Source organism: Engystomops pustulosus, chromosome 7, assembly GCF_040894005.1.
Source record: "Engystomops pustulosus chromosome 7, aEngPut4.maternal, whole genome shotgun sequence".
NCBI classification, from domain to species: Eukaryota; Metazoa; Chordata; class Amphibia; order Anura; family Leptodactylidae; genus Engystomops; species Engystomops pustulosus.
Window position 1 is genome coordinate 179,864,018 of NC_092417.1, and position 22,216 is coordinate 179,886,233.

Genomic DNA, 22,216 nt, shown 5'->3' on the forward strand with positions numbered 1-22,216 from the left:
TTTATAGCGATTATTGTGTTATTACAGGCGAATATTTTAACCCCTTTCTCTCCATAGCACGTCCTGACCTGTATGTGTGTCTGTAGCTGTATCTGACATCCTATGATTACATTCACATACATAGTAACTATAGGGCAATCCATATGTAACACACAGGCTGGAGGTTACATCACATCCACTGGGAACCTCTCCGGTCTCCTGGAGCCACATGGGACTGATATGTAACACGCATGGCTTCATTATCACACTATATGGCCGCATTATAGGATCCCCATAGAAGAGCTCAGTCTATAGGATGGAAGCAGCGCGGGACTCCATAGATATTATGATTTATTAGATATTTATGACTCAGATCAGCATTAAACTGGAAGTTGGCATGGCCCTACACCAGAGATCTGCAGCAGCCTTAAAGGGATCCTGTGACCCTACGGACTGTGGCCAGCGTCATGTATTGTCCCTGGAGAGATGTGTAATCAGACCATGGTGTATGTTAGTAGCAGCAGGACTGTGATATATGGATTTATAATCCAGGATTGTACTGGGGCTGTGTCCTCACACTGCTGTGCTCTGTGTTCTCTGCAGCCAGTGTTACGTATTGTCCCTGGAGGGAGGTGTAATCAGACCTCACACTGCTGTGCTCTGTGCTCTCTGCAGCCAGTGTTATGTATTGTCCCCGGAGAGATGTGTAATCAGACCTCACACTGCTGTGCTCTGTGCTCTCTGCAGCCAGTGTTATGTATTGTCCCTGGAGAGATGTGTAATCAGACCTCACACTGCTGTGCTCTGTGCTCTCTGCAGCCAGTGTTATGTATTGTCCCTGGAGAGATGTGTAATCAGACCTCACACTGCTGTGCTCTGTGTTCTCTGCAGCCAGTGTTATGTATTGTCCTCACACTGCTGTGCTCTGTGCTCTCTGCAGCCAGTGTTATGTATTGTCCCTGGAGAGATGTGTAATCAGACCTCACACTGCTGTGCTCTGTGCTCTCTGCAGCCAGTGTTATGTACTGTCCCTGGAGGGAGGTGTAATCAGACCTCACACTGCTGTGCTCTGTGCTCTCTGCAGCCAGTGTTATGCATTGTCCCTGGAGGGAGGTGTAATCAGACCTCACACTGCTGTGCTCTGTGCTCTCTGCAGCCAGTGTTATGTATTGTCCCTGGAGGGAGGTGTAATCATACTGCTGTGTACGTTGGTAGTAGCAGCAGGACTGTGAAATATGAATTTATGTTCCAGGATTGTGCACTTTGTGTGTATCCTGACACTGTTGTGCCACAGCTCCTTCACACTGTTCAAAGTGAAAGCATTAGTATTGAACCAGAACCCTGCTTCAGCCCGAGCCGAGGTAAGAGGCCATCGCAGGCAGCACAGTGCACAGCAGTGTGAGGACATGCGCCTCGTGCACAATACTGGAATGTAAACCTGCTTTCCTCACAGTTCTGCTTCTAATAAATGATTTCAGGAAACGCAGAAGATCCGGCTCCATCCCTCACGGCGGTGACACCAGTGTTTTTACACTCTGCAGACTTATTTAGTTTAGCGGCTCCGCGGAGAAGCAGGAGATGTCCTGAATGTGCGTCCTCCAGACGCGGCCCCGCCTCCTCACTGCGCCTGCATTTGTAGAGATTTTAATCTTGGCAGCATTAACCCCTTACATACCCCTCGGATTTCTGCCTTTTTTATGGATATTAACACTCCAATAGTGAAAGTCACAGACTCTTCCTCTACAGCAACAATGTATCAATCTCTGCAAGAATGTGTCCGCCATTCCTACAGAACTGGGAACATAAAGTCTGACTATCTCAGGGGTCATAAGAGACTCGGGGTAGGGGGCATCACTAAAAGGGTCCTAAAGAAAGGCAATAATGCACATAGTGGTGCGACGTCTTATGGGTGCAGCAGCAGCATAATACATAGCAGTAAGCACCAAACCGTCCGCCCTACACCCCAGTGTGCCCCATGTGGCTCTGGCACCTTCGCAGGTGCCAATAGGATTTATTCATCCTTTTCTACTCAATTTCAAGATCTCTGCTTGCTGTCGGTAGGCGAGAACAATTCCATCTACCTTCTGTACGCAGCCATTCGTGATGAGTAATTCGCAAATGACCGGTTCTTTCACGTGAGCGGCGGCGGAGCCGGCACTTAACCCCGCCCCTAATCAGCTCACCACGCCCCCTTTAACCTAATAAAATCAGGTTAAAAGTGGAGTGGAGGGGGTGGGGGACTGGACGGAGGCTCCCCATTATATAATAGGGAGCAGTTCAGGAGCCAGAAGAGCCGGATCTTCTCAGTGAGCAGAGCCTAACAACCCAGATCAACAAGAAGAGCCGGACTGATCACCAGCAGCCTACTGAGATTCTTGCTGGAGTCGGCCTTTGTTTCATCCATTCTAGGCAATGCTCTGTGAGCTAAGCAGACTCTGCACTGATACATTGTAACGACACCACTAACAACCTCTCAGCTGTGAGCAGCGCTAGACATACAGAGAGCCACGGCCTCCAAGACGACAGGGGACATCAAATTAGAAAGTAAAGAGGGAACCTGTCAATATACTTGGTACTGCAGAGCCGCTGACTAAGGGCAGAAGCAACACTGGTCTGTGCACAGAGACTGTTGACCAAGGGTGCTCCAGCCATGAGGTGAGTTGAGCCTCTTGCCTCAGGCAGCAACACCTGGAGCGTTGAGCCAGAGGTCGGCTGCAGCTTTTACTCAGAGCAGAGAGAAGCTGGGAGGCAGATAAATGTAGAGAGCTAACAGCACAGCCGTGTGAGGACACGCCCCCAGTGCACTTAGAGAAGCTACAATCCTGGAATATAAATCCATTTCACAATCATACAACAACAACAGACTAAAACGGTGTGATTACACATCTTTCCAGAGTTAGTACTGAGCACACAACACAGCAGTGTGAGGACAAACCCCCAAAACACTTGGAAAAGGATACAATTTTGAAACAAACCCATATACCGTAATCACAGTCCTGCTGCAACTAACACCATACACACATTTCTGATTACACATCTCTCCAGGGACAATACATAACATTGGCTGCAGAGAGCACAGAGCACAGCAGTGTGAGGTCTGATTACACATCTCTCCAGGGATAATACATAACACTGGCTGCAGAGAGCACAGAGCACAGCAGTGTGAGGTCTGATTACACATCTCTCCAGGGACAGTACATAACACTGGCTGCAGAGAGCACAGAGCACAGCAGTGTGAGGTCTGATCACACATCTCTCCAGGGACAATACATAACACTGGCTGCACAGAGCACAGCAGTGTGAGGTCTGATTACACATCTCTCCAGGGACAATACATAACACTGGCTGCAGAGAGCACAGAGCACAGCAGTGTGAGGACAATACATAACACTGGCTGCAGAGAGCACAGAGCACAGCAGTGTGAGGTCTGATTACACATCTCTCCAGGGACAATACATAACACTGGCTACAGAGAGCACAGAGCACAGCAGTGTGAGGTCTGATTACGCATCTCTCTAGGGACAATACATAACACTGGCTGCAGAGAGCACAGAGCACAGCAGTGTGAGGTCTGATTACACATCTCTCCAGGGACAATACATAACACTGGCTGCAGAGAGCACAGAGCACAGCAGTGTGAGGTCTGATTACACATCTCTCCAGGGACAGTACATAACACTGGCTGCAGAGAGCACAGAGCACAGCAGTGTGAGGTATGATTACACATCTCTCCAGGGACTATACATAACACTGGCTGCAGAGAGCACAGAGCACAGCAGTGTGAGGTCTGATTACACATCTCTCCAGGGACAATACATAACACTGGCTGCAGAGCACACAGAGCACAGCAGTGTGAGGTCTGATTACACATCTCTCCAGGGACAATACATAACACTGGCTGCAGAGAGCACAGAGCACAGCAGTGTGAGGTCTGATTACACATCTCTCCAGGGACAATACATAACACTGGCTGCAGAGAGCACAGAGCACAGCAGTGTGAGGTCTGATTACACATCTCTCCAGGGACAGTACATAACACTGGCTGCGGAGAGCACAGAGCACAGCAGTGTGAGGTCTGATTACACATCTCTCCAGGGACAATACATAACACTGGCTGCAGAGAGCACAGAGCACAGCAGTGTGAGGTCTGATTACACATCTCTCCAGGGACTATGCATAACACTGGCTGCAGAGCGCACAGAGCACAGCAGTGTGAGAACACATCCCCAGGGCAAAAGGAGAAGCTACAATCCTGGAATATAAATCCATGTTTCACAGTCACCAACACTATACACAAAGGTCTGATTATACAAGGAAAATACCTGACACTGTATGGAAACACCTGCTGATAGGTTCCCTTTAAAGTAAAAGGCCTCTGATGGGAGTATATAGTAATGATGAGTATATAGTAATGATTAGTGGCCACCCTCCTGTGCCAGGCTCTAGTAGTTCTCAAAGGAAAGATGACTCACTTCTGGCTGGGAAGGTCTCTCCAGCATATGGCAGAGGGGTAATTGTTATATAGCGGAGGCTCCGGGGAGATCGGACGACCTCAGGGGAGACGATGGGAAATAAATACTAACAGATGCGCCCGATCCGTCCGCACATCACATATTCAGCTACAAAAACGGGATAAAAATAAGCGCAAGTTGCCAAAATAAGAACACAAGCCAAAATCCTGGAGGACAGGGAGCGGTGACCTGGAGGGGGGTGACGAATCCCTCGATGCCGTCCTGGAAGGGGACGCAGAATCCAAAACATGAGAAACACGGAGGGATCGGAGACCGGCCGCCAGCTCAGACGTGTTCCCAGATAAAAACTAAAAAATGTCATCTCCGCTAATTATCCAATACAGGGCCAAAATTACATAATCCCCAAAACTGGGAGTAGAGCACGTCTATGCAAGACCACAGGGACAATCCCAGGGATTATATAGGACTTTGGTGAGGGCTGCGGCCAGGGGCTGGGGTAATGGGTGTACACGGACATATCCAAAATTCTGGGACTAATATTTGAATAAACTTTGGGCAACGTTGTTCCACATTCCTTATATTTAGAGTGTTATTCTATAACTCACCACTAGGGGGAAGCGTCCTGCATACATGGACATCAAACAACAATGTATACAGAGAGCTCCCCCTAGTGGTGGCAGACTCTTTGCATGTATTGCTTAGTTAGGCACGCGGATTTGGAGCTGTGGAGGTCACCACTGGTTGTGGTAGAGGCCCAGGACCACCTTCTGTTAATCCTAGGGTACTGCAACCTGCACCACATGTGTAGGGTTTGTTACAATGTATCAGCGTCCACCCTGATCCCTGCAGCTGGTTCCTTACCCCATAACGCCATGAAGACGGAGAAGAAGACCGTGGCCGGGTTGTCGAAGAGATGACTGGCGCGGGCGGTGGCGCAGGCGGAGCTGATCTTCCAGTAGTTGCAGGTCTTGTCACATAGGGGGCACATGGTGATATTGTTCCGCTGGTCGCACATCTCCATGCTGCGGAAAGATGGAAACCTGTGACATGTGTCGTGTACAGAGGAGGGTCCGCAGGACGGACTAAAGGGGGCTCCTGGGTCTGGGGGCTCCTAGTCACCCACACACCTCATACTATAGAGGATACTTGTACTTTACGAGTACGGCCGATACCCTGCTGGGTCGAACATGGACTAAGAGTAGCTACCAATAGGTGGCGCTAGAGAGCTAATTTGCATATTTTTCCCAGCGAGCACTGCCTGTTGGACTTGTACCCCATTACTAGTAGGAAGGAGGGGTGTGTGGCTCATCTATAGTGTAGCAGTGTAACCTGAAGCTTTAGGGTCCCGTTGCTGGCCCCCCGAGACCACCTCAGGTGATTTATAGCATTGGTCTATAAATAGCGCAGAGGGGATATTCTGGTCTCCATGAGGCTCCAGAACTTCTGTAACTCCACAGATTGGAAATGTGAATATATAATGAGTTAGAGGTGGGGTCTTATGTAGAGACCCTGCCCATATACTCAATCGGACACATAGATGTCAGGACCCTGCCTGGGAAACGATGGAGGGAGGTGTAATCAAGAATTTGTGTATGTTGTTAGTAGCAGCAGAACAGTGTAATGCTGGAATATAAAGCCATACTTCAACTTCTCCAAGTGCACTGGGGATGTGTCCTCACACTGCTGTGCACTCTGGAGTCAGTGTTAGGTACCGTCCCTGAAGAGATGTGTATTAAGACCTCCCACTGTTTGTTGTTAGTAGCAGCAGGACTGTGATAAATGGATTTATATTCCAGGATTAAAAGGGCACTGGGGGAGTGTCCTCACACTGCTGTGCTCTCTGAAGTGCTCCACACGCCCATTTCCTCTACTTCTGATTGATGTGCAGATCAGATGCTCTAAGTTACTTCTGCGCTTTTAGCTCCTCTGGTTGGGTACTACAGAGCACAGCAGTGTGAGGTCTGATTACACATCTCTCCAGGGACAATACATAGCACTGGCTGCAGAGAGCACAGAGCACAGCAGTGTGAGGTCTGATTACACATCTCTCCAGGGACAATATATAACACTGGCTGCAGAGAGCACAGAGCACAGCAGTGTGAGGTCTGATTACACATCTCTCCAGGGACAATACATAACACTGGCTGCAGAGAGCACAGAGCACAGCAGTGTGAGGTCTGATTACACATCTCTCCAGGGACCATACATAACACTGGCTGCAGAGAGCACAGAGCACAGCAGTGTGAGGTCTGATTACACATCTCTCCAAGGACAATACATAACACTGGCTGCAGAGAGCACAGAGCACAGCAGTGTGAGGTCTGATTACACATCTCTCCAGGGACAATACATAACACTGGCTGCAGAGAGCACAGAGCACAGCAGTGTGAGGTCTGATTACACATCTCTCCAGGGACAATACAGAACACTGGCTGCAGAGAGCACAGAGCACAGCAGTGTGAGGTCTGATTACACATCTCTCCAGGGACAATACATAACACTGGCTGCAGAGAGCACAGAGCACAGCAGTGTGAGGTCTGATTACACATCTCTCCAGGGACAGTACATAACACTGGCTGCAGAGAGCACAGAGCACAGCAGTGTGAGGTCTGATTACACATCTCTCCAGGGACAGTACATAACACTGGCTGCAGAGAGCACAGAGCACAGCAGTGTGAGGTCTGATTACACATCTCTCCAGGGACAGTACATAACACTGGCTGCAGAGAGCACAGAGCACAGCAGTGTGAGGTCTGATTACACATCTCTCCAGGGACAGTACATAACACTGGCTGCAGAGAGCACAGAGCACAGTAGTGTGAGGTCTGATTACACATCTCTCCAGGGACAATACAGAACACTGGCTGCAGAGAGCACAGAGCACAGCAGTGTGAGGTCTGATTACACATCTCTCCAGGGACAATACATAACACTGGCTGCAGAGAGCACAGAGCACAGCAGTGTGAGGTCTGATTACACATCTCTCCAGGGACAGTACATAACACTGGCTGCAGAGAGCACAGAGCACAGCAGTGTGAGGTCTGATTACACATCTCTCCAGGGACAGTACATAACACTGGCTGCAGAGAGCACAGAGCACAGCAGTGTGAGGTCTGATTACACATCTCTCCAGGGACAGTACATAACACTGGCTGCAGAGAGCACAGAGCACAGCAGTGTGAGGTCTGATTACACATCTCTCCAGGGACAGTACATAACACTGGCTGCAGAGAGCACAGAGCACAGTAGTGTGAGGTCTGATTACACATCTCTCCAGGGACAATACATAACTCTGGCTGCAGCTTTCCATGGACCCTTTAAGGACTACTTTGCACAGATTCATCACCCGCTGTTAGTCTCCCTGGCGCTAGGTGATTGGCCTCTCTGCTATTCTCCACATGTCCCCATAAAGTAAAGGTCCTGCCATCCAGGTTTTAGGAGTTTATCATATTTTGGAGAGTGTCTCCTGCCCTGTCTGTGCGGGAGGTAGCGCCGGGCTGGAGCTTCGCCCTCGGACCGTCAGTGTTGCGTTCTCCTCTGTCGCTTGGTTTTCACAGCGCGCCTTTAATTTCTCTTGGCGCCGGGGTCAGATTTATGTCTTCCTATCTGTTTCCACATTGTCTTGTGAGCATTAGCCGGGGCCTGGGGGGGCAGTGTGCCTCCTGCTAAGTGACTGCTATCATCCAGGGCTTACACTGGACCCCCTAAAACCATCACCCTATATACTATACACACAACAGAATGTAATATAACATGACGCTACGGACCGTTAGCCTTATTAAAGGGGCGCTCTACTGATATCACACCTCTGCGACTAGACAATGCTCTGTGAGCTGTGGACTCCAGACTGATACACTGTAACAAACAGGTAGATCTGTGCAGCTGCTAAGAGCAGGACTGGCTACAGGGCTTGCCATTTACAGACAATGCTCTGTGAGCTAAACACATCAGCTGCACACATCTGCTAGTTTGCTACAACGTATCAGTTTAAAACCCGGTCTGAGACATTGTATCAAAACACCCAAGGATTTAGTAAATGTGTTTACACAGACATCAAACAATGAATTTTGGGATCCGAGCAGCGCACCAGGGGGGAGGGGCAGGACGTACCTGGGGATGTCCTGATCTACAGTCGCACATCCATATAGGAAGACAATGATCCCCACCAGGGAGGCAGGAATCAGCATCTGAGTGTAAACTCCCAGCCAAGCAAAGTACAGGGCGATCTTCTCCCCAAAATATTTCCTGAAAAATAGATCAGAAAATGGGATGAGAAGGAATGATGGGAGCTGTAGTTCTACGGAAGATGGAATACAACTTACCGGACCAGGTCGATAGGTTGATACTTGTAGAAGACGCCATAACTGGCCCACTCGTCACACAAGAGCTGAGGAACAAGAAAAATATTAGGACATGGTGGAAGAAGGAGAGGACGACGATGATGAGGGATATGGAGGTAGCAGTCACCCCTGACCCTGCGCCTTAGGTTGATGGCACACGTGGCGTTTTTGGTCAGTTTTCGAGCAGTCTGTTAAAAAACGCATGCGTTTATGACAGGTTTGACCAATTATCTTAATTCAAACTGGTCAAAAACGCAAGCGGTTTTTGACGGAGTGCTTCAAAACGGGCCAAAAACGCGTTCAAAACGCCACGTGTGCCATCACCCTTAGGCCGGTGGCACACGTGGCTTTTTGAACCAGCTTTTGGCCCGTTTTTAAGCAGTCCGTCAAAAAACGCATGTGTTTTTTGACCCACTTTAATTAAGATAATTGGTAAATCCGGTCTAAAATGGATGCGTTTTCAAAACACTTTTTAACGGACTGCTTAAAAACAGCCCAAAAACAGGTTCAAAATGTCACATGTGCCGCCCGTAAAGTCAGGGGAGGCGTCGGCCAAACCAAATACAAGTAAGTACAAGTGTCGGCTCAGCCTTGGAATGTGGACATTGGACACTTCTAGTAAAACCCGTACAAATAAGTCGCTTGCCATGGATCAGCCCAGGTTGTAAGTGCGTGATCCGCCGCGGCTTTGTGGATTCCGGCCAGTGTGTAACAATAAGACATCTGCTCAGGAATCTCCTGTTGGTTCCCTGACAAGATCAGCCAAGGAACTCCCCTTTAATGAGCGCCAAAGCGTCAATGTTTAATTTTCCCATCAATCTCCCGCCGCCCACACCAGCCCCATGGTACGGACCGAACAAGCGCTGAGTACAGGGAACCGCGTATCTGGAAACTGTGGTTAGAGGCAGGAAACGCACAATGGATGGAGATCGTTATCCTCGACAGGACCCTACTTAGAGATGACGGCCGAGACGTTGAGCGAGTGCCCCCTGTATTACTGTACACTACCCTTTACCCAGCGCCCCCTCCTACTAGGGATTTACTTAGAAAATGGGAGGTTTGTAAAACCCGACGAGAAGATGAAGAAAACAAAAAGTCAACATCTGGTCATAGTGGGGGATTAGATTTACAGATGGTGGTCCTTCTACTACATGAGATGTGGCCACGGAGCAGGGGAAGGAGCGTTGCCCGGAGTCGTGGCTCATTTTACTACCGGACACGGCCAGTCCGGAGTCATTACACCTCGATATTAGGGGACATCTACATCATTTATTTAGTCTCCGTCAAATAAGTTGCATAGTCCCCAATTGGGACAGATCTCCACCACAACCAAGTACAACTCCCAGCAGATGGTTGTGATACATTAGGCTGCAGGGAGTTGTAGTTGGTTGACCAAAACATGTTCTCATCCACTTGGTCAGTCCACCTTTAATTTGTGAGGTCCAAGAACGTAACCAGGGTCCAAAATCTGAAGCACTCACCTTCCGGTCATTGGATTCGGCTTCACTTTCGTAGTCGCCCTGTAAAAGGGAGAAATAACTTGTGTGAGATGTGATCTGCCTTGTGGTGAGGAGTCCAAAGCCATTACCGGAACGTCAGCTGGGGCCACCACAGTCATTGCGTCTGTGGTCGGGTCTGGACTATGATAATTGGGGTGGAGGGATGGGAAGAAGCACCAGTGCACAGTCTGTGCCAGGCCCCCTGACTATAATGTATGGGTTTATAGTAATAGTCTTCTCATAGGAACGCAACACCATAAGGGCCCCGTTAACCTTTGGGCCCGGGTGTGTTCGCAACCTCTGCAGCCCCTAAAGTTACTCCCCTAGTCCCCACAACCAAAGTTTAGGTGGTGGTTCCACATCATAGTAGACAACAAAGGCCAAGAGTAGTGATGGTCAACAAAGTCACGGCAGGTAAGAAGAAACCTAATGAACCCAATGGACCTGTAATGGGCTTCTGTAGGGATCCTTTAGGGCTCCAGTCCTCCTCACTACACAACTAATCTCCACCTTCCAAAATAAGACGTTGCCCCAGGCCCCAGCATCTGTATAGATGAGTCCTGCATGTAAAGTGCCCACATACAGTCCCTGTTCAGCTCTACGTCACACGGAAGAGTTTGCCCGGCAGCCTGGACCGGAGCCATGACAAATAAGAAAGCCACAAGATCTCAGCAGAAACTACCGCAACGAGGCGCCGCCCGAAACGTCTGCAAACCTCTGGCTCAGGAGCTGCCATACTGACACATCTCAGGTGGGGACGGGGTTAAATTATTATAACATGTGTCCTTCTTTTAGATTGGGGGCCCCACAAGATTCTGGGGCTCAAACTCAACCTTCAAAACTGGGTGATCTGCTGGATCCCTATGGTTACAGTTATTTTAGGCTTCCCCCTTAGAGGTCGTCCTGCTAAAATCCATCAAGGAAAACCAGTTTGAAGAGTTTATTCTTCCTGCAGCGCCTCCGCAGGTGAAATGGGGTATTGCACAGTTATCATTGATATCAATGAGCTTTGTGGGTAATGTACAGAGGAGTTTAGTTCTGGCTGATGGGAGAGGAGTCCGAGCAGTGATTTACCATAAAGGGGTCACATTCCAGGCCGCCCCTTTAATACATTGGGATGTTACGTGCAAGATATGAAGGTCAGAGACTGAATGTGATGCGTCAGCTCCACCACCTTCTCACCTACATTATACAACCCCTTGTCCTCGCACCCTGCAGGATCCCCCATAAATCATTCAGTAGGGCGCCTTCCCCTGTGTGTTACACCTGCTCCTGGCCTTAATATTTTACATCTGCTGCGAGGACGGGGACAGACGCCGCGCTCCTCCCTGCTGCGAGGACGGGGACAGACGCCGCGCTCCTCTCTGCTGCAAGGACGGGGACAGACGCCGCGCTCCTCCCTGCTGCGAGGACGGGGACAGACGCCGCGCTCCTCCCTGCTGCGAGGACGGGGACAGACGCCGCGCTCCTCCCTGCTGCGAGGACGGGGACTGACGCCGCGCTCCTCCCTGCTGCGAGGACGGGGACTGACGCCGCGCTCCTCCCTGCTGCGAGGACGGGGACAGACGCCGCGCTCCTCTCTGCTGCGAGGACGGGGACAGACGCCGCGCTCCTCTCTGCTGCGAGGACGGGGACAGACACCGCGCTCCTCCCTGCTGCAAGGACGGGGACTGACAACGCGCTCCTCCCTGCTGCAAGGACGGGGACTGACACCGCGCTCCTCCCTGCTGCAAGGACGGGGACTGACACCGCGCTCCTCCCTGCTGCAAGGACGGGGACTGACACCGCGCTCCTCCCTGCTGCAAGGACGGGGACTGACGCCGCGCTCCTCCCTGCTGCGAGGACGGGGACAGACGCCGCGCTCCTCTCTGCTGCGAGGACGGGGACAGACACCGCGCTCCTCCCTGCTGCAAGGACGGGGACTGACGCCGCGCTCCTCCCTGCTGCAAGGACGGGGACTGACGCCGTGCTCCTCCCTGCTGCGAGGACGGGGACAGACGCCGCGCTCCTCCCTGCTGCAAGGACGGGGACAGACGCCGCGCTCCTCCCTGCTGCGAGGACGGGGACAGACGTCGCGCTCCTCCCTGCTGCGAGGACGGGGACAGACACCGCGCTCCTCTCTGCTGCAAGGACGGGGACCGACGCCGCGCTCCTCTCTGCTGCAAGGACGGGGACAGACGCCGCGCTCCTCTCTGCTGCAAGGGCGGGGACAGACGCCGCGCTCCTCTCTGCTGCAAGGACGGGGACAGACACCGCGCTCCTCTCTGCTGCAAGGACGGGGACAGACACCGCGCTCCTCTCTGCTGCAAGGACGGGGACAGACACCGCGCTCCTCTCTGCTGCAAGGACGGGGACAGACAACGCGCTCCTCTCTGCTGCAAGGACGGGGACAGACAACGCGCTCCTCTCTGCTGCAAGGACGGGGACAGACAACGCGCTCCTCTCTGCTGCAAGGACGGGGACAGACAACGCGCTCCTCTCTGCTGCAAGGACGGGGACAGACACCGCGCTCCTCTCTGTTGCAAGGACGGGGACAGACACCGCGCTCCTCTCTGCTGCAAGGACGGGGACAGACAACGCGCTCCTCTCTGCTGCAAGGACGGGGACAGACAACGTGCTCCTCTCTGCTGCAAGGACGGGGACAGACAACGCGCTCCTCCCTGCTGCAAGGACGGGGACTGACACCGCGCTCCTCCCTGCTGCAAGGACGGGGACTGACACCGCGCTCCTCTCTGCTGCAAGGACGGGGACAGACAACGCGCTCCTCTCTGCTGCAAGGACGGGGACAGACACTGCACTCCTCTCTGCTGCGAGGACGGGGACAGACAACGCGCTCCTCTCTGCTGCAAGGACGGGGACTGACACCGCGCTCCTCTCTGCTGCAAGGACGGGGACAGACAACGCGCTCCTCTCTGCTGCAAGGACGGGGACAGACAACGCGCTCCTCTCTGCTGCGAGGACGGGGACTGACACCGCGCTCCTCTCTGCCGCGTTGCGGTGTCAGCCCGGCAGCACACGAGGTCAGGGGAGGCGCGAAAGAGCAAACAGAGGAGCTGAGCCCCGCAGATATTTGCTAATTTAGTTTAAAACAACAACAGAAAAAAAATCTGCATTTTTCTAGGCAACGTAACTTTCTATACCTCCGCTTGCCATCAGTGAATGGAAGCACTCCCAAGATTCTGGGGCTAGAAACCCCTTACTGATCATGTAATGGGTGGTCATGTACGGTAGTATTAATAATGGGGATGAGTTGCAGTACCAGACACCACCTTTGCGCAATGGGGGCGCCATTTCCCACAGATCCCTGAATGGTCTGACATAAAATGATGATTTACATCCCCCGGGGGCCGCAGCTGCAGGAAGTGGGTTTATGTGTACACAGCTTCATCCAGCGCCTTGGGTCACATCCATAGGGACCTGTATAGGATTCTGGCACGAGATGTATGTGGGACTCCCCAGGGCTGTGGCCTCAGATGGGGTCCATTATTGTGTCTAATCTAGTACTATAGGGGGCCCAATAACCAGCATAGGGACTGTGTGGAGCCCCCTACCATATATACAGAGACCCCCAGACATCATGAATACTCACATCATGGAGCGGATAGGCCGCGCTGTACACGCCATTAGCAAGAAGGCTGGTGATTCCTGCAGGAGAAGAAGAGCAGATAAGGAACATACAGCATAGGGGACATATATACCAGACTGTAGTATATAGGGGATACAGGGGACAGAGATACCAGACTGTAGTATATAGGGGATACAGGGGACATATATACCAGACTATAGTATATAGGGGATACAGGGGACAGAGATACCAGACTGTAGTATATAGGGGATACAGGGGACATATATACCAGACTATAGTATATAGGGGATACAGGGGACAGAGATACCAGACTGTAGTATATAGGGGATACAGGGGACAGAGATACCAGACTGTAGTATATAGGGGATACAGGGGACATATATACCAGACTGTAGTATATAGGGGATACAGGGGACATATATACCAGACTGTAGTATATAGGGGATACAGGGGACATATATACCAGACTATAGTATATAGGGGATACAGGGGACAGAGATACCGGCCTGTAGTATATAGGGGATACAGGGGACAGAGATACCGGCCTGTAGTATATAGGGGATACAGGGGACAGAGATACCAGACTGTAGTATATAGGGGATACAGGGGACAGAGATACCAGCCTGTAGTATATAGGGGATACAGGGGACAGAGATACCAGCCTGTAGTATATAGGGGATACAGGGGACAGAGATACCAGCCTGTAGTATATAGGGGATACAGGGAACAGAGATACCAGCCTGTAGTATATAGGGGATACAGGGGACAGAGATACCAGACTGTAGTATATAGGGGATACAGGGGACATATATACCAGACTGTAGTATATAGGGGATACAGGGGACAGAGATACCAGACTGTAGTATATAGGGGATACAGGGGACAGAGATACCAGCCTGTAGTATATAGGGGATACAGGGGACAGAGATACCAGACTGTAGTATATAGGGGATACAGGGGACATATATACCAGACTGTGGTATCTCTGTCCCCTGTATCCCCTATATACCACAGTCTGGTATATATGTCCCCTGTATCCCCTATATACTACAGTCTGGTATCTCTGTCCCCTGTATCCCCTATATACTACAGTCTGGTATCTCTGTCCCCTGTATCCCCTATATACTACAGTCTGGTATCTCTGTCCCCTGTATCCCCTATATACTACAGTCTGGTATCTCTGTCCCCTGTATCCCCTATATACCACAGTCTGGTATCTCTGTCCCCTGTATCCCCTATATACTACAGTCTGGTATCTCTGTCCCCTGTATCCCCTATATACTACAGGCTGGTATCTCTGTCCCCTGTATCCCCTATATACTACAGTCTGGTATCTCTGTCCCCTGTATCCCCTATATACTACAGTCTGGTATCTCTGTCCCCTGTATCCCCTATATACTACAGTCTGGTATCTCTGTCCCCTGTATCCCCTATATACCACAGTCTGGTATCTCTGTCCCCTGTATCCCCTATATACTACAGGCTGGTATCTCTGTCCCCTGTATCCCCTATATACTACAGTCTGGTATCTCTGTCCCCTGTATCCCCTATATACTACAGGCTGGTATCTCTGTCCCCTGTATCCCCTATATACTACAGTCTGGTATCTCTGTCCCCTGTATCCCCTATATACTACAGTCTGGTATCTCTGTCCCCTGTATCCCCTATATACTACAGTCTGGTATCTCTGTCCCCTGTATCCCCTATATACTACAGTCTGGTATCTCTGTCCCCTGTATCCCCTATATACCACAGTCTGGTATCTCTGTCCCCTGTATCCCCTATATACTACAGTCTGGTATCTCTGTCCCCTGTATCCCCTATATACTACAGGCTGGTATCTCTGTCCCCTGTATCCCCTATATACTACAGTCTGGTATCTCTGTCCCCTGTATCCCCTATATACTACAGTCTGGTATCTCTGTCCCCTGTATCCCCTATATACTACAGTCTGGTATCTCTGTCCCCTGTATCCCCTATATACTACAGTCTGGTATCTCTGTCCCCTGTATCCCCTATATACTACAGTCTGGTATCTCTGTCCCCTGTATCCCCTATATACTACAGTCTGGTATCTCTGTCCCCTGTATCCCCTATATACTACAGTCTGGTATCTCTGTCCCCTGTATCCCCTATATACTACAGTCTGGTATCTCTGTCCCCTGTATCCCCTATATACTACAGTCTGGTATCTCTGTCCCCTGTATCCCCTATATACTACAGTCTGGTATCTCTGTCCCCTGTATCCCCTATATACTACAGTCTGGTATCTCTGTCCCCTGTATCCCCTATATAACAGACTGTAGTATATAGGGGATACAGGGGACAGAGATACCAGACTGTAGTATATAGGGGATGCATCCTGCATTATATACTATAAGTAATAGTCATTTGCGTCTCTTTTATAAATTATTCTGTGTCTTTCGCTTCCATTCTTTTATTCGGAGGCGTCTCAGGGTAACCGTAGGGGTCACCTCGCTCCGCAGCGTCCCGTGGCTATTACTCACTTGGCCGGGGATGCGTGTCCGTGGCAGCGGCACGTGTCTCCCGCACCCGAGGTATCAGCGACGCTCACTTAGAATGAGCATTTTTGCAGAGAGAACATTTTGGGGGTATATGGGGGGTGGGGGGTGGGGGGGGGGGGGGAGGTCTCCAACTGATGGTTAAGGAGAAAACTATGGTGACCAATAAATTGGTTCTCCGATTATCAAGGACTAATTTAGTCATCACCACCATCACTAGGATTAGATCGGGGGGGCCCGGCACCCAGCAGCACCCCCACTAATCAGTAACCTGCCATTTCCAGTGATGTCCATTAGTCACATGACCCAATCACTTCCATTCAATTGAATGGTGTCGAGTTGCAATACTAAGTATAACCACTGTACAATGTACGGCGCTGTACTTGGCAAGCCATGAAGAGAATGCATCAGCCCACCCAGCCAACAGGCCAGGGTGCTGGGTGCCCTGATACTCATCACCCATCATAAGAATCAGGGATCAATAACCAAGTCCTGGAAGTCCCCCTTATTATAACTCCTAAGATTCTGCAGCTTTTTCCATCCCATCTCTGCTTGCTGCTGTAAACACTAAAGCTACTTCACATCTGAGCATTTGCTACAATTGTATCCAATCCGGGCAATTGTTGTAAAATAATTCTGGTTTATTACAGTAATTTCCCATCCTAGAAAACCGAATCCCTTGGCGTCACCTTGTACCTGGCGCAGCCTGGGGGGTGGGGGCACGATGGGGGAATCCCAATACTGCGCTGTACACGCCATGAATACGGCCCTGATGCTACAGGGGCTGAGCAGACGCCGCGTTCTTCGAAAGCTGCAAAAACTGACAGGCAGCAGCCCCCCCCCCCCCATAGAGGGATGAAAAGATTATTATATGCGACTAATAACAGAGCGCGGCTTCTTACAATGCAGGGATTACTGGCGGGAAGGGAGGGGTGCGCCGGGGGTAAACATCACCCGGGGGCATCTCCCCAGTCATCCACAAACATTCAGGAACGTCAGGTGATACATGAGGCGACTGGGTGGAGGGGCGACGCCTGCACGAAATAGCGAGACACATCAAAGCCGGGACATGTCAGGAGGTGCACGGAGAAAGACATTCTCAGAGGCTGGGCAATCGCTCAACCAGCAACTCCACCATTATCAGGAAGGTTACAAGGGCTGTGCTACTGAAAATTCAACTTCCACAATTATGCAAATGGTAAACACCAGGATGAACACGAAAATCTGCAACTTTGGCAAGTATGCGCACAGGTGAACGAGTCCCCGTGTGCACGGCGTGGCGGTATGATGGCGGTCACCTCCCCGCTATGTACAGACCTGGCACAAGGCGCCCCAGTAAGTCCGCACTCACCCATGCTGTACTTGGCTTTGGTACAGGTCGTCCTCTTGAGGATTTCGTACACCTGTAAGAAGAAGAGAACAATCATGAGCGCAGGAGAGCCTCAGCCCCCGAGTATTTGGGCGAGTGCATCTATTCTAGATGGATTTGCCTGATCTGCTGCGAGGTCATCCAGGATTAGACCAACAGCGCCACACCTGGTCACAGAACGTGTGCGGTATTGCAGCTCAGCTACAACCACAACATTGGAGACTCGGTGCCAAACTGCAATACCCAACACAACCTACGAGCACGGGAGGCGCTGTTTCTAAAAGATCCAGTTTTGACAATTTCCTCCAGTATCGGTGACTTCAGCAGATCTCCTGAGAAACATGAAGACAAACCCCCCTCCCCTCCCGCCGGCCGCTGCAGCGTTACATTGTACAGGACGACGCTGATGGGCCGCAGAAAGTGCGAAAATCTAATTGGAGAGCAATTAGCACCTGATCCGCCGGGGACAACGCGCGCCTTTAACACTTACAATTGAGCTTCTTGTTTTGCTGTCGAAGAACGAGTCCTTGTCTGACATATCGAACCTGGAAAGTAACAAACAGTAACAGTGGTAAGAGAGTGGAGCGGCAGGAGGGGGAGAAGTACGGGATTAGAAAAACATGGAAAATTTCTCCCAAAAAACGGAACCGCCCCCGTCCATGGATTGTGTTGTGTTGGAGCTACAGTTTCACTGAAGTGGATTGAGCTGCAATACCACAAACAACCTGTGGACAGGAGTGGCAGTGTTTTTGTCTGTCACACATATCCAATATTACATTCAGTCAAAATATTTGTTCCGATTTAGTCCATGTGAGTTACTGCACTCCAAGCTTGTGGGGCCCTTACCAAAGCCAAAGGTCGAGGGTCAAATGACTCCCTATAACTCCACCCTCTTACACAAAAATCAGACTGTATACTCACATATGCTGTTTTTCCCTGGAGAAGGGGTAGGAGAGATGCTTGACTGTCTGCGGTCGGTGACTAGCCACCTTGGGCTGGATGGGTTCTGTTATTTTCTGGAAGACGGAGCTGAGTTTGTGCATCAGACCCTGTTTTTGGTTTATGTGATAGATCTACAACAACATAAAAAGCGACAAATGATCAGTCAAAAAGAATAGAGGTAAATGCAGCAACAAAAAGGACTAGAGATTCCAGGGACACATGAACTCGATGTAGTCCGGTCGAGTCAGACGTAGTCCAACGTAGTCCGATAAAGTCAGGTCAAGTCAAACAAAGTCAGCAACTTCCATTATTACAATAGGGGACGAATCCTTTGGTCTTTCTTTAGAATTACTATACGTAAAGCACTAAAGATTTGACATGTTCCCCTACGTAACGCCCTGGGGTTCTGTGACACCTGGTGGTCAGAGCAGTTGTCGTATCCCAATTCCTGCCCCTCTTAAAGGGAAAACCAGCTCATCCCTCCAGCTCGGGGGCCGACAATGCAATAATCAGACCACGCTCCATCAGTGGAAATATACGGCAGGGACGAGACCTTTCATACTTTGCCAGATCCCTACTTAACGAAGACTAAACAAGTCTCTTTATAGGTTCCTAATAGTAAATGGAAGTAGAGTGCCCCTTCACGTTCACAGATCTACAGCGCAACGCAGCAAGACGGAGGCTCGTAACGAGGAGCCGCCGCCAAGATCCGGAGGCTTCACCATGAAGTTTCCTGCCATTGTTTGTAAGGGGTGCAGGAGAGACCCTCCAAAATCCATACAGAGTATGTAGATCAATGGCGCTACCCCTACGGGGGAGAGAAGATGGCCAAAGGGTGGGGTCCATCCCGGGATCCTTGACTCCAGTATAGCACCATTATAGGCTACGGGAATGTATTGCAGGGTGCCTAAAAATCCTTAGGGTGATGCCACACATGGCGTTTTTGGTCCGTTTTTTGAAAACGCATCCGTTTTTGACCAGTTTTAATTAAGATAATTGATAAAACCTGTCAAAAACGGATGCGTTTTCAAAAAACGGACCAAAAACGGGTTCAAAACGCCATGTGTGGCAGCTACGACCCTTCTCCAGATCAATCTATGGTTTGCCAGGGGACCCATCCGCTATGAGTAGGGACCACAAGGAGGATCCTCCACTGTCATATCCGGTGTATTAAAGGGGTTCCACATATCAGATCCGAAAAACATGACCTTTCTCTACCAGAAATGGCGCCGAACCCGTCTACAGGTCATGTGAGGTATTGCAGCTCATCTCTACTGTCCTGGACAAGGCTGAGCTGCAATACCTCACATAGCGCCACCGTGTCTACAGGTCATGTGAGGAATTGCAGCTCATCTCTACTGTCCTGGACAAGGCTGAGCTGCAATACCTCACATAGCGCCACCGTGTCTACAGGTCATGTGAGGTATTGCAGCTCATCTCTACTGTCCTGGACAAGGCTGAGCTGCAATACCTCACATAGCGCCACCGTGTCTACAGGTCATGTGAGGTATTGCAGCTCATCTCTACTGTCCTGGACAAGGCTGAGCTGCAATACCTCACATAGCGCCACCGTGTCTACAGGTCATGTGAGGTATTGCAGCTCATCTCTATTGTAATGGACAAGGCTGAGCTGCAATACCTCACATAACCTGTAGACACGGTGGCGCTGTTTCTGGAAGAAAGATTTGTGCGCCTTATGGGACAATTACACAGAAAATATTCATTGCGTCAGACTCTGATCCGCTCGTCTCCAGTTACGGGAAGTCTACGTCACGGTGACATCGCGGTGACATCACCAGTACATAGCGTACGGTATATAACGCACCCATCCGCAGGTGATGGGAACACTTAATCCCTTTATTGGGAGAGATATACAAATCACTGCAGCGGAGGGGGGGCCTATAGGCGACAGTCACTATATATAACGGGTTATTTATGAGGCCACTATGTGAGCACATACCTTCTTGGTTGGCATCTTAAGTTTCATAAACTCAGCTTCTCTGCAGAGGACATTCCAGGGAGCGTGAATCTTCACAAATCCCACCCCGTGCATCTTCGTCTACAGCGGAGAGAGAACAGGAAGACAATCTGCTACATGGTATGGACACATTGTAACAGCTTTGTTGTGGAATCATCCGTTACAATGTATCAGGTGTTACTAAAGAAGCCGGCTCACCCTTCCAAACGCTTCGGTCTTAAAGAGGATCTGTCATCCATAAATTCGGCACTAGGAGCGGCTTATTACCGGACTTTGGTAAGCAGTTCCTAGTGCCGGATTTATGGGTGACCGGTCCTCTTTAATGAACGCGGATCCATGCCGAAGTTTAAGGAATATCAAACCAAAATTTTGCCCGCGATCCCGGCACAAAGCAGCAGACACAGACGTAGCTGCAAAATCTTTATTAAAACACATAAAATTGGGCAAATATCCGAGTGGTGCACTAGGTGACCTACGGGTTGCGGCTTTGAATAAGGCTTGAAAACCGAAACGCGTCGCTCATCTATTGCAACACTCGGATATTTGCCCAATTTTATGTGTTTAATAAGATTTTGCGGCCACGTCTGTGTCTGCTGCTCCGTGCCGGGATCGCTGGGAAATTTCATATACAGGAAGGTTTAATAATATCTTGTACAGGATCCGGACATACAAATATTTTTGGACATTTATCTGGGGGGTGAAGGGTCTAGAGAGCGGATCCAGGGTAAAATGTCCCAATCTCACTAGAAGGGATGGAGGGGGAGGAACATCTTCCAATGGTTGTGCCAATATGCAATGTTATTTCCTGTCCACAGTACAGGGGGATAACGTGCCCATCCGGGGGACCCCAACAAAGAACAGCGGTCTCACAGCTCCCGGGATATGGAGCGCAAGCTCCCGGCCGCTCCATTCCTGCTCTATGATATGGAACAGGGATAGCCGAGTGTAGTGAATGGAGCAGCAGGGGAACATACTCCTGGGATAACGGACCTCCACCTATATACACCAATACTGTGTAGAGAAGATAAAATATTAAAACTTAGAACAATCACTGGATGATAGAGTCTCACATGCACAGAGCCAAGAGCACAGAAGTGTTAGGACACTGCTCTGGAAGGAGGCTAAATCCTGAAACATACATCCATATATCACAGTCCTGCTGCTACTAACTACATACACAAAGGTCGGATTATACAGCTCTCCAGGGACAATACATAACACTGGCTGCAGAGAGCACAGAGCACAGCAGTGTGGGGTCTGATTACACATCTCTCCAGGGACAGTACAGAACACTGGCTGCAGAGAGCACAGAGCACAGCAGTGTGAGGTCCGATTACACATCTCTCCAGGGACAATACATAACACTGGCTGCAGAGAGCACAGAGCACAGCAGTGTGGGGTCTGATTACACATCTCTCCAGGGACAATACATAACACTGGCTGCAGAGAGCACAGAGCACAGCAGTGTGAGGTCTGATTACACATCTCTCCAGGGACAATACATAACACTGGCTGCAGAGAGCACAGAG

The 22,216-nt window shown here is 50.3% G+C and overlaps 1 protein-coding gene across 5 annotated transcripts in view; it reads right to left on the reverse strand.

Annotated features, from left to right (window-relative positions):
- The window catches only part of ANO1 (anoctamin 1), a 142,165-nt gene that overhangs the window by 19,734 nt on the left and 100,215 nt on the right, over positions 1-22,216 (reverse strand). For all 5 annotated transcript variants that reach the window (XM_072119128.1, XM_072119125.1, XM_072119123.1 and 2 more), the window contains 9 exons: positions 20,670-20,768; positions 18,689-18,840; positions 18,258-18,312; positions 17,750-17,801; positions 13,880-13,935; positions 10,273-10,311; positions 8,774-8,838; positions 8,562-8,696; positions 5,313-5,473 (listed from right to left, as the gene is read on the reverse strand). In XM_072119128.1, coding sequence (XP_071975229.1) covers positions 5,313-5,473; positions 8,562-8,696; positions 8,774-8,838; positions 10,273-10,311; positions 13,880-13,935; positions 17,750-17,801; positions 18,258-18,312; positions 18,689-18,840; positions 20,670-20,768 — 814 coding nt within the window. The remainder of the gene's footprint in view (positions 1-5,312; positions 5,474-8,561; positions 8,697-8,773; positions 8,839-10,272; positions 10,312-13,879; positions 13,936-17,749; positions 17,802-18,257; positions 18,313-18,688; positions 18,841-20,669; positions 20,769-22,216) is intronic.